At 36.6% G+C, this 13,214-nt stretch overlaps 1 protein-coding gene across 1 annotated transcript; it reads right to left on the reverse strand.

Moving 5' to 3' along the window:
* Positions 1-3,943: 3,943 nt before the first annotated feature.
* Positions 3,944-12,894, reverse strand: LOC109101161 (neutral amino acid transporter A-like). Its single transcript, XM_042768918.1, has 8 exons — positions 12,228-12,894; positions 10,917-10,959; positions 9,476-9,541; positions 7,968-8,134; positions 7,471-7,704; positions 6,572-6,766; positions 6,235-6,369; positions 3,944-5,364 (listed from the first exon to the last, which is right to left on the reverse strand). The coding sequence occupies exons 1-8, from the start codon at positions 12,740-12,742 to the stop codon at positions 5,100-5,102; spliced, it is 1,620 nt and encodes a 539-aa protein (XP_042624852.1). The 5' UTR covers positions 12,743-12,894; the 3' UTR covers positions 3,944-5,099.
* Positions 12,895-13,214: the final 320 nt, after the last annotated feature.

A 13,214-nucleotide genomic window follows, 5' to 3' on the forward strand; every position in this document is an offset into this window, starting at 1 on the left:
ATATTTTTGCTTTTATGTCATAATTTTTTATTTTTGTTGTTATTGCCTTTCGGTCAAGACTTAAGACTTCAATATCAAATTTTGCAAAAAACTTTCAAAATAAATTTTGAAAACAGTTGGTTTTAATTTTGTGGCCCCGGTTACCTTTTTTCGGGAAACTTGGTGAAGAAAGTTGAAAAAACGCATTTATTTAAAATAAAAAAGACATTTTTACCTTTTGGTCCTTTTAAATTTAAACCTTCTTTAAGAAATTTTTCCTTTCTTAAAAAAAAAAATCTAATGTTTTTGACCCCAAAATTAATGGAGTTTTACAAATAAATCCCAAGGAGGTTTGCCCTCTCCAAAAGCAACCATGGGGGGAGAAAAACCTCCTTTCCTACCCCCAGTCAGACTGATAGCTTTTTGGGGTTCAGTCCTGGAAAAGAAAAGTTTTAAAATTTTCCAGATCTGGGGATTTTCCAATACACAGCTCTATCACCTGTATTGCCTGCTTAGGGTTTTTGGTCCATTTTTCATTTGGTTTGTTTTTTCCCAAACCCCTACATTACATTTTCAGGACCAAAACTCCCCCCCTAGGTTCCTCTTTTCTTTTTTGGTTTAATTTTTGGTTTTCAACCACCCTTTTGTTCCAAAGAAACTTCAAAAACCCCCCCTTCGGGAACATTTTATCCCCCCTTTTTTCCCATAATCTCCTCCCCCTTTGACCTTTTTACAGTTTTTTCCCCTTTGGGATTGCTTTTTAAAACCCTTGCTACCACAAGCCCCTCACTGCAAAACCCTTTAAGTTTTTATTTCTGTAAGGAAAATTTTTCCAATTTTCTCAAGCAAAGGTGGTTTGTTTGAAAAAAGAAGTGGGATGTAAACTCAAAGTCCAAATTTCGTATTGGCCCCCTGCCCCCTCGCGTCCAGCCTCCCCCGCAAACCACTTTCATTAGGGAACAGGCTTTTGGGGATCCGCTAAGCCTTGTTTTTATTTGTTTTAAGCAAAAAACCTCATTTCCTTTGACTGCTCCTGGGAACCACCCTCCTTGGGGCCTGTAAAAGGAAAGGTTAAACAGAAGATTGAAGATCTTCCCCCCCCAAAAATTTTTAAAATTTGAAAAATTCACCCCAAAAAGATATGTTGATAACCCCTTACCAGATTTGGGTTTTAGGGGTTATGTTTTATCCAGGAGCTCCTGTAATTTTCCTTTTCAATCCCCCGGGGGATTTGTGGTTTAGTGGGTGGCAAGATTGGGGTGGAAATTCCCTTTTGGGCCTGAAGGACATGATTAAAACCCCTTTTTGATTGTTTTACTTAAATTGAGAAAGACCCTTTTGGAAAAACCTTCCCGTCCACACCCCCTGGCGTTTTTTCCTTCCGTAAAATAGTGGCAAAAAGAAAGTTTCTCTGGATTTGGGGGAGGTCGTATTCAAAACTGAAGGGACTGGCACCTTTTTTTTGGCGAGAAAAATAGGTTGGGCACATCCCCACGCTGAGTCTGATGGGGATGATTATCATTCCAGTGGAGATCAGTGGTTTTCTCATGATATAGAGGCTTTTGTCCATCATATACCTGGAAACAGGTGCCATTGTGACCGTCTTTTTGCAGTCACTCCTCTCTTTGTCTGAGTACTTGGCTTGGTGGTCTTTTGTGGGCCCTGCGAATGAATTCTGGGATCCTGGTCTTCCACCTCTCATAGCTCTTTTTCTCCATTTGCGAGGCGATGTCTGATAAGGCCTTGTCAACTCCGGGAGCCATAGCAACACATCCAGATTCTGTGGTTCCTCATTTGTCCACAGCAACAGCTAAAGGTCATAACCACATTGTGTATGAAACACTGCAAAGCAAAGGCTTGAATCACCACACAAAGGCTCTGTGATAAGTGTCATCTAACATGATGCAGGGCTCATTTAGTCTAATAGGGTTACTTCTGATCTGGGGCGGGTTGCATAAACTGCTTAGACTAGTCTTAAAAAGTTAGTCATCTAATTTATTTTCTTCAAGACTGGTCATAACTTTTTAAAGTCAGTTACAAAAAGGTAGATTGGTCTAATGTGAGTCCAAAAAGTAAGACTGATTACCCCTTGACTAACTGCTAGTTGGTATAGTTTGTAAGACACGGTTTTAACAGTGTCTATGTTTATGCAACTGGCCCCTGGATAAGCAGTTTCATTAAGGCTACATGCTCAGGCTTGCCTGAAATTCATGAATGCTCTTTGTCCATTTCTTAACTACAAACGTACTACTACTAACAGATTTAATGTATGACTAAATATCATCTTTAAAAAAATCTTAAAGTAAAAATATTAAAATAATCCAAAACAAATTTATAAATTAAATTTAATAATTAAAAATAATTTAGTAATTAAAAATAATAATAGTATGATTATGTGTCAGATAAAGACTGAGAAATGCAACAGCATGTAGACAAAGCAGTTTCTCTGTGGAATACTAGTGGATCTGTTTTTTAATTAGCTGATATGCCTGGTTTTTTCCTTTGGAAAAAAGAGAATGTGGTGTGTTGTGAGGTGTTAATGTGGTGGGGAATAATGTTTTTTATTAACTAATAAGCTTTTGGAGTTACCTTTGATTTTAATATTACACTTGTTGACACACGGCTGGTCGGTTCTCATAGCCTAATTGTTACTAATAGTTTGCAGGGCTATTTAAAAAAAACTGACACTAGCTTCTCTAATCTTTTTGTATTCTATCTATTTGTTTTCTTTTTATTTATTATACAATTAACAAAAGCAAAAAAGGACTCTTTTAAAAACGCTGTTAAATCTATTCAAATATAAAACACACAACGTACAATTCACAATACAATATACAATCTGCAACCACTATACTAAAGTTCTCAGTGACTCTGTAATTAAACACTATGCAAACATACACAAATGTAGCTAATAGAGGAAACAGTGTGTCTTCAACATAAGCGGTCCATTTAACAGTTCTAGAAATTCAACACAAAGGTATGCAAAAATAAGAATGACAAACATGCACACTGAGGATACGTGGCCTATGAAGGCAATTAATAGTGAATTAGTAAATAACTTTTTTTTATGTTCTTGAGCTACATATGCATCAATAATGAAATGACAGATGAAATGCATTTCACAACAAGCAGCAGCAAAGTGATTAATGCTTAGATATAAGTATCAGCCAGGAATATGAATCTGTCATACAGCAGCTTCACACCTCTGTTGACATCACTTTCACTTTGCTTTCATAGCTGAACACCCTGCATTAATTGATCTTAAACTGTATTTACGTACCGGTTTTGGCTAAGGAAAATCCTTCGGGAGCTCCACGTACGTTCTTATAATTCAGAGATATAATAATACGACAAATAAAACACTGCTGTTGTGGAATCCAAGCGGTGGAGGAAACGGTTCACAACACAGAGGCGGGTCAAGCAGCGCAAGACTGTCGCTTCCAGGCAATAGCGACATTAAAAGTGCACGAGCGAAACTTCAGTCACACCGACTCAAGTTTCATCTTAATACGCATGCGCATGATAATGTGGCGTAAATTGCCAGTTATTTGGGGGAAAACACTGGCTGACCATAGAATGTTCATTAAAGTTTTTTCACAGTCATGTAACTGCTGCTGAAACAGCGCCTTATCACGCCTTTCCTGTTACATTTCTCAGCGCTTGTCATAAACGACCAGTTACAGTCGTCTGTGATTATAGAATGGGGATTAAAACACAATTTTATAGAAATTGCTGTGATTTAAGTTTACGTATTAGCTATAAATCCTTGCAATTATATTAAAGTTTATATAAGTTAAAAATGTAGTCTCCACTGAGGAAAAAATCGACTTGCTTATAGCCCCCCCCCCCCCCCCCCCCAAAAAAAATTATTATCCCTGTCAAACGCAGGAATATGTATTCACCAGAGATCTAATATTAGATTCTCAGAATGCAATAGCATAGAAATCGTAAAACTGCATGTAAATCAGAGACACAAATGCTTTTGATTTATGGTAAGCAGAGACACGTCGGTAACAAAATAACACAGTTAAAAGAAAGTGAAAAAATACAAGGAGAAACTGCAAATAAAACACACTAATCACGTGCTAATTAACATCTTTTCATATAAACCCTTTAACATGAATTTTTCAAACCAACAGATTACGAAAAATAATTTTCAATGCGGTACAAAAGGCTAAACAATTAGAATACATTCATACTTAAAAATTGGTCGTTTTAAAATAGTGTACTACTTAGCTTATTGCCAAATTTAAAAGTTGGGCATAAAATGTACAAAAAGTCAAGACGTTTGAATTTCCACTGAAGTCAACGTTTCTATTTCCACTGATCACTAGGTGTCACCAGATCCCATGTACTTGGGTCGACAGCATGTATTTGTAATGCAGACAGAGAATGGAGGTCTAATCAGGACATATTTTACCTCCGGTGTGTCTCTCATAATCAGGTTGAATATCACCTGTGACCCTGAGTTTTGTTTCAATCTTTGAGCTTGATGTTCACTTAAAATCTGAAAGTTCACCAGATTTGAAAGTACTAAAACCATAAAGCACAAGCTCTGAATCTGCTAGAACTTACAGGAGTATATTTCACAAGCAGACATGATTTTGATATAGTCCCCAATAAATCACCGGACTATACCACAATGCAACGGGATTTACCATTAGAAATATTTACAGCAAATGCTTTCTGGTCCATCTTCAAAATAGTTAATGTTTCACAACGTCAGTTAGAATATAGCAAACAAAAAGAGCAAGAGGTCAGTCTGAATGATTTTCATTACTATCCATCTCTTCACTAGACATCTGCTTGCAGACTGGAAATGTTCCCTTTTAGACTTTGCACATAATCTGGGACATGTTCCCAAACACAAAACACGATAATAAGAAGTCATTTTGGCACAACTGGATAAGATTATCATAACAGAACCTGTTCTTCTGTCAGCTGCTTCAAACCAAATGTAAAACAGCAAACTGACCATTAGTGTTCCATTCACAGACTTGAATTAACTTTATATTTGACGTAAACTTCACACTGGTGGAGACATTATGTCTAGTGGTTTTTAAAAGAGTGAGAGTGAGAAAGATTAAAGAAGAAAGAGATGAGAGACCACAGTCAACACTTTACAGTACAGACTCCACACCGTCCTTGTCATCAAGTGTTTCACGTGAGGAACTGTCTCCTTCATTCTGGCATGTGACGAGAGGGGAGGTCTCCTCTTCTGCTTTGACATTAGCCACCACCTCCACCTTCACCTCCTCCAGTTCCTGCTCCTCTTGATGCTGCTCCTGTTGTCTTTGTTTCTTCATCTCTTGCTCATTGATGTGGTGAAGAATGCCAGCACCGAGTGCATCTCCCTCCACGTTCACAACAGTGGTGGTGCGGTCTCTGATCACACATCAGACACAGTTTGTTAACACCACAGATTACTTAAGGGATAAAAAAAAATGTTTTAACTTGTACGCATTTATTGTACTGTTTGCATATAAGTTTAATGTTTTTGAATCTGATAAGAAGCTTTAGACGGGTCTTACAAAGCTTTACACAAAGCTATCAGAATAATATGTTGGGAGGGTGCATTATATTATAAAGGTATTTTTTTTTTGTATTTATGTATATATAAAAATATTATTTTTTTATTTGTTTATTTTATATTTTATACTATTACATATATATACACACCACTGCTCAAAAGTTTGGGTTTAGTAAGATTTTTTTAAGTTTTTTTTTTTTTTATAGAAGTCTCTTATACTCACAAAGGCTGCATTTATTTAATTAAAAGTAAAAACAGTAATGTTTTGAAATATTATTACAGTTTGCAATATTTTACACTATTTTTTTTTTTGTTTTAAATTTAATATATTCAAAAATGTAATTTATTCCTGTGATTACAAAAAGTTGAATATTCAGCAGTAATTACTCCAGTCTTATAAGTGTCACAGGATCCTCAGAAATCATGATGCTTAATATTTTTGTGAAAATCGTATTTTTTCAGGTCCCTTAAACCTAAACCATATTTATTGATTGTGATTAATAAAAAAACAACATTTAAATAGTTAAAAATACATTTAAATTTTTTTTTTAATTATTAATACATATCTCCTGTCCAGTAAATTTGACGCTGATTTGGCGACTCAGTAACACAACACTCAGCTAATATTGATATATGAGATTATATGAGATATGCAATTAATCAGTATAAAATATAAAATAATTTATTGATATTGAATATATAAGCGATGGGAGAAGCTGTCTTACACAATCCAGTCTACAGCCAACATGAGTGACAGGTCATGGGTGGGCAGACCAATGGCCTCCAGAATGATAGCGATGGTGATGATCCCTCCAGCTGGAATACCTGCTGCTCCCACACTGGAGGCTGTGGCTGTCACCCTTTGAATTAGCAAATAAACAATCATTTAGCAGATGCTTTATCCAAAGTGATTAACAGCTCACTTAGATCAAGCTTAGCATCTCTGCCTTGTTTAGATATAGAGCACATATCATATGTAACCAGTATAGATACAGGAATGTTCAGGGGATCTATCAATACACTGCTGATTGAAAAAAAGGCCTCAGAGGGATGTACCCTCACAGGATTGTGAAGATCTGGCCTGCATTGAGTTCAACGTTGTTGAGCTGAGCAATAAACACAGCCGCAACGCATTGGAAAATGGCTGCTCCGTCCATGTTGACAGTGGCTCCAATCGGTAAAATGAACCGACTGATTCGTTTGTCGACACCGTTGTTCTCCTCCACACACTTCATCATGGTGGGCAGTGTTGCTGAGCTGCACAGGCACAAAAAACAGACAGGGTTTGAGTATGTGATGGCAAAATAGATATAAATATGGTCACAGCAATTCTAGTGAAAAAAAAAAAAAACTAAATTGTAATGACATTAGGATCATTACATATCTTTGAATCAGTGATTTTTGTATTAATTATATACAATAATATTACCTATTGATGTTCTGGTGTAGCTTTTATCTCTATATTTTCTCAAATTTATTTAGGTTTTAGTAATTTTGTTATGTGCTTTTGTCATTCTTATTAATTAATTTATTTTCTATTAAGTTTTAATACATTTTTTTTTTTGGTTTTAGCAATTTTAGTACTTCAGCTTAAACATATTAGTTCTAATTGTCGTTTAAGATTTTAAGGTTAAAGGTTTTCAACTAATATTTATATTTTATTATATTTCAGCTAGATTTTAATGAATAAATACATTTTGTAATAGTTTTAGTTTTATTGAACAATTACAACATTGGATTGGTCTAAAAGGACTGAGACTGCAAAAAAAAAAAAAAAAAAAACATCAAAATATGACTCTTAGTTTGGGCCCTTTGCCAACAAAACAAGGTTTTTCATGTCTAAAGATTTAGCAAGACTAGTGGTTCCAGGAAAAAAGGAAACAAAGCTTTTTAGTCACATTCTGGAGGCCAAATTGACCAGCTTATAGGACTACAGAAATATATGAAATATAACAAATTACCTGGAGCAGGTAGCAAAGGCAGTGGTAAAAGGTGTGATGAGGCCAGACAGGAAACTGAAGGGGTTTGCACGAGTGAACCCAAAGTAGATAAGAGGTAAGACGATGCCACCATGGATGATGTGGCCCAGGATAGAGGCAAAAATGTACTTCCCCAAACTAGTGACCAGCAGAACCACATCTTCCATCTCCACGATCTTACTGCCAACCAAGAACATGATGCCAAAAGGCACATACCTGAAGGACAAAACAACAGAATGACACTGTTGCTATCACATGATGTGCATAGTACAACTTAGGTTTTATCATGTATAAAATGCTAAATGCTAAATAGATTTATGATAGATATATTTATGACAGAGGTATGGGACGGAGTGCCCTCTGATGGTCATCAAGGGCACTTCAGCTGGTGATTGTATAAATTATATTAATTACATTATATTATATTATATTTTATATTATTGGATTAGATGTCAGTTTGATCAAAGGTCTTTACTTACCACATGATCCAAGACACCAGTACCATGGTGGCTTCATTGAAGGCATTGAAAAAGCGAATGAGCTCTTCTCCTTCTGCACCAAGCTTTCTCAAAGCAACTCCAAAAACCATAGCAAAGAGAACAAGGCCCAGAATATTCATTCCATCTGCATCTGTTCCATAGGGAACCTGAAAATCACCAGAACATATATCTCTTTGACTTACATAATTGGATAATCAAATATTATGATATTGCCATTCAGCTTTTTTTTTTTTTTTTGTGGCAGCACACAGTTGGGTCAAAGGTGAACAATGCAACAGCAAACTAAATTAGAAGCTGACTTTGTTTTAAGCAACAAAATGTGACATTAATGTGTTCTGATAAATGCTGATTTTGCTAATTGACCTATATTAACCATTGCTCCCATTCATACATTCCCTGTCACTGAACTTAATATGATTGTGCATGGACAAGTGATTTTCAAAAGACGAAACGTGATGAAGCTTGGCTCTCAGACAGACTTTCGCTCAGCGGTGGAGGTAGTGGGGTGATGAAGATCTGACGGGACTGAGCTATCGTTCAACTGAATCCCACTCTTGTTCTGGGCTTTATCGCACATCCAGGCATGGCTCATCACTTGGCAAACAGCACTGGTTGTTCTGTAAGCCCTACTTAAGCAATTATGGACCTCAAGCGTTCTGAGGGATTGTCCACAATATTTGCCCATGCACCAGCAGATATGTGACATTTCAGCCAGGATGCCTGGGATGTGCCAGGATGTAATGAAGACCCAATCATTTATACAAAGACAACTTACATAGAGCTGTACATAGTGTAGTTCAGATGTGATCTGTGAACTTTAAAATTTTTACATATTTAGCACTGAATTTGAAAGGAAACATTGATGGAACAGATTAAATCAACTGTGTTAAATGGATCAACAATTCCTAATGAACAAATATGCAAGTGGCAGGACATAAACTTTCCAATTCTTTGGAGATCTGCATGCTTGTGGGACTGGATTTAATTGATTGCACTAATATAATGACAGAAAAACAAATATTCATTAGAAATAAAAATAATTTTAAATCTGCCCATCCTGAGTCATTCTACAAGCATACTGCTGAATGCAGACACATGGAAGGCACATTGAAAAAGCCCTCTGGGAAAGGCTTGCCATCTCCAGCTGCTTGATTGCTCAGTGGGACAGGAGCAGCAAAACCGGCTGCGTCAACCCTAGCCCTGTGCAAACAAACAGCAAGCTCATTCAAGGCTGCCAAAGAGCCAAAACCAGCCAAGAGGACCCAATCCGACTTGAGTTTTATTTTTTTTTTAAGTGCAAAATTGCTAGGTTAAATTGACGTTTCAACAAGTGACATGATGTGTGTGTTGACAATTGTGTACTTGACAGTGCTTTCTTAACATAGGAAAAGGAAGGACTTAATGGTCATAATTTGTATTAATAATAATATATAAAATCATAATATAATAATAATAAATTATTATTAGAAAATAGATAGATTGCATACCTTCTGGTAGTTGAGGGTTCCGTTTGTTGCATTTCCAACAAGAATTGTCTTGTAATCAGTGACATACTGTAACAGAAGTAAGAATCAGAGAAGGACAACATCATGAGCTACATGCAGTGCTTATCACAGAGCTATTTTGACCGGTTTCAATTCATTCCAGTGTGCACATTCATGAACTGTGGTGCATTTGATCATTTCTCTGCACTGAGCTTGTTTCTGTGCAAGTCTAGTGCCAAAATACTCACAAAAGCAGCATTTAAAGTTTAGCTGAAGAGGACTTAGAGACTGGTATACACAGAGACAATGACAGTGATCCCCCACAAACCCTGTTATTCAGAACCCCTGTTTCTCAAAAACTCCAATTAAATGAGCTGGAGCACTCAGTTTAGTTTTTGCCTATCCTTACTACCTCAAAAGTAGAAATGGAGTAGGTGAGGTAAGAAATAGAAATAAATTATCTTCTTTTTGGCATAGTAAAAAAAAACTGCAAGACAGATATCATGTTTACATAGAAAAACTCATTCTTACACATTAAAAATCATTGTAGTGGAACGCAAAATAGTATTTGCAAGGAGTGGCTCTAAAGGTTCACATGCAGTATCTATAACGGGTCTTTAACTGAGATTTATTTACAACGTTTGTATAATCTGATGCTGACTTGCATGTGATAGCAAAATTAAAATCCATAAACATATTTCAGTTAGAGATAATGAAACAACCTGGAATAGATCTACAAGAATTAGTTTGGACCGGTCCATTTGTAACTGGCTATTTAAGCAATTGCCAGGCATTTCTGTATTAATCCTGCTAATCTGTGTTCTCTTTTAAAGCCTTTCTGGCCTCCATCCAGGTAAATGTCAATGGAAATCCCACTGGATAAAGAAACATTCTCCCACTGGATAAAGAAACCTTCCATCTGCACCTAATGACCCTGTTTCTCTTTCTAAATCTACTGTGGCCTTTACAAAAACATCCTTTTTTTTTTTTTTTTTTTTTTTTTTTTTTTTTTTTTTACAAATTGATAACTGGTTGCCCATTTGGTTTGTGTTAATGGGGTCATCCACATGCTCCGGTCTAGGCACAGAGATGTTATCTCCCACCCTGGCCACCGAACCTCTTGACCTCTCTTTGAGCAGAGCGTGCTCACTGTTGAGCAGTTGCCTGTGTGGTACAACCCAGTGAACCAAGCCAGGTTACCAGGCACCAAGGAATGGAATCAGCTTGCTATGGTAACTGCCTGGTTGCTTAGTGGTGAGAGAGGATGGGAGGTAATTATTGAGCAGGGACAAAAATGGTTACTCTATTTTGTGACTCCCTAAATTAGAGATGAAGGAGCTGTTAACATGGTGGAAATGATCAACAAATATTCATTCTGTACATATCTGTTTGTGTGACTGTGTGTGTGTTTTAGTGACATCTGGAAGAAAAAAAATGTACTTACTGAGCGGAAAGCTGCAGCCACCAGGTTGGATGGAAACAGGTTTCTGAAAAGGAAAAACAAGCAAGAAAGATAAACCAGTGATGCAGACATGTGTAAAAATGTACTCTTATCACCACAGATGGACACCACTGATGTTCCTTTGCTAAATTCCCACCAGTTTACAGCACGATTGACCTGTAAAGGAAGTTTTGCACTGATCCGTACAGATCAAAAAACAAGAAAAACTTTCAAGACATTTTACTAACAAGTGTCAGAGTTTTTAGGATTTCAAGATATTGAAAAACAAAAAAGTATTTTTTTTTTTTGTGATGTTATTTCTATTTGTAAATTACAAATTAGTAAAAAAGCAGGATAGTGGTTTTAAATTGATAGTAAACATGTTTGCTGGAATTTGCTAAAAAAAATCTTTAAAAGTTATCAAACTGTCTAAAGAGAAGTAACCCAGAAGCAGTCCATATTTCTGTCCTACAGAAATTGAGCTTTTATGAAATATCCTGGCTCCTAACTTGTATGATACGATGTGCAGGATAACTAAAAAGAGTATGATAATTAGTGATCAAAATCCATCAGAAGAGTTATAGAATGTTACACTATACCTTAATGTTAAAACAGACCATTAGAGGACCATTTCCATTTGTTGATGGATTTTTATGTGTTTACATAAATATACGTTGAAACATGCACTGAAAAGTGGTATCCTAAAAATGGCAACAATTTAAATTAATGGGTTTTATTCAAGTCAAAAATATTATTTAATATCATCGAATCAACCTAAATATATAAAGTGGGTTAAATCATGCAGAAATATCTCTTTAAAGTAACAATTGTAGGTTACCATTTTTGGAATGATCAAGTATAATGATACCAGGCAAAATAACAGTTTCAGAATGATTTTGTGAAATTAACTGATCATTAAGTTTAAAAGCTTATCAATCATATTTGCCCCACTTTTGCTAAACTCGCATGAAATAAAACTTTCTCTTGCAAAAAAAATAAATAAAAAAAAATAGAAAAAGAGCATTTTTCCATCCCATTTCTCCCGCTCTTATTTCCCTGTCTTTGGCAATAATTAAATGCCTAAAAGAAAAAAGAAAAAGAAGATGTAAAGCATGATCTGCATGTCTTCTGCATTCGTGAGTGTTGCACATACACCGTTACTCATGCCAGGAACTTGCAGGCGCGGATTAAGTGCTGCCATAGTGGACTGCATATTCTCACGTTGAATGATAGGCTTTTGCTATTAACAATTATTGCTACATATTATTATTATTATTATTATTATTTGCATTAATTTCCATAACGTAATGATACCTTGCAAGATCTAAAAACGAATCCGCTGTCTCTTTGTTGGAGCTCACGCCTTCCAGCGCCAAGTTGTTGGTGTTCAGCGCTCCGGCTCCCACGCCGGGTTTGATGATGAAGGCGAGCGCAACCCCGATGGATGAAGCGATCAGAGTGGTCACCAGAAAGTAAGACACGGCGATCCCTCCGAGCTTTCCCAGCGAGCGCGTGTCCAGACTCGCAGCGCCAGAAATCAAACTGCAAACCACTAAAGGAAGGATGATCATCTTGAGCATCCTCAGCAGCATCTCCCCGGGGAAGGCGAAGTAAGTCATCTGCGCTCGGGTTAGGTTCATATTCCGGACCATCATCCCGAGCCCGACGCCCACCAGGACCCCGGAAACCGTGAAGATCACTAGCAGATTTCTTTTGAAGAAGACCATGAACCGGTCTTTAAAGCTATTCTTTTCTGATTTTATTGAGACTGCTGGTAACGGGTTTTTGTGCCCGGCGTGTCCATTGATTTCGCTCTTCTTTTCCTCCATAATTTTCCCTACACGCTCAGTCTTTCCACGCGTTTAAAAGACGTACCAGGATTTTCTCATCAGCAGCGTGCGCGCGCTTGGAATGGAGCGGACTGGAGAGCGCTTGGAAAAACCAGCCGGCACTTACAGGCATGCAGTGACGAGGGGTCTTTTTCAAAGAGCATGCGCACTCCTGGACCACTATGAAATGATGCAACAAGGCAAAGGATTGCTGATTTCCGTGCATATTATTATTATTGGGTGATTATTAATTTCTTTGTGCCATCTCAAGTTAAATTAAAATGATAAAATCTATCTATCTATCTATCTATCTATCTATCTATCTATCTATCTATCTATCTATCTATCTTTCTATCTATCTATCTATACAGAGAGAATTAAGACAAAATACCGTTTATTCCTGTTTTTATACAGTTTATGGTTTATTCACATGTTTTCAATTTTTTTTAATTTATATATTTGCTAATATAAG

Source organism: Cyprinus carpio, chromosome A13 (assembly GCF_018340385.1).
Source record: "Cyprinus carpio isolate SPL01 chromosome A13, ASM1834038v1, whole genome shotgun sequence".
Lineage (NCBI taxonomy): Eukaryota > Metazoa > Chordata > Actinopteri > Cypriniformes > Cyprinidae > Cyprinus > Cyprinus carpio.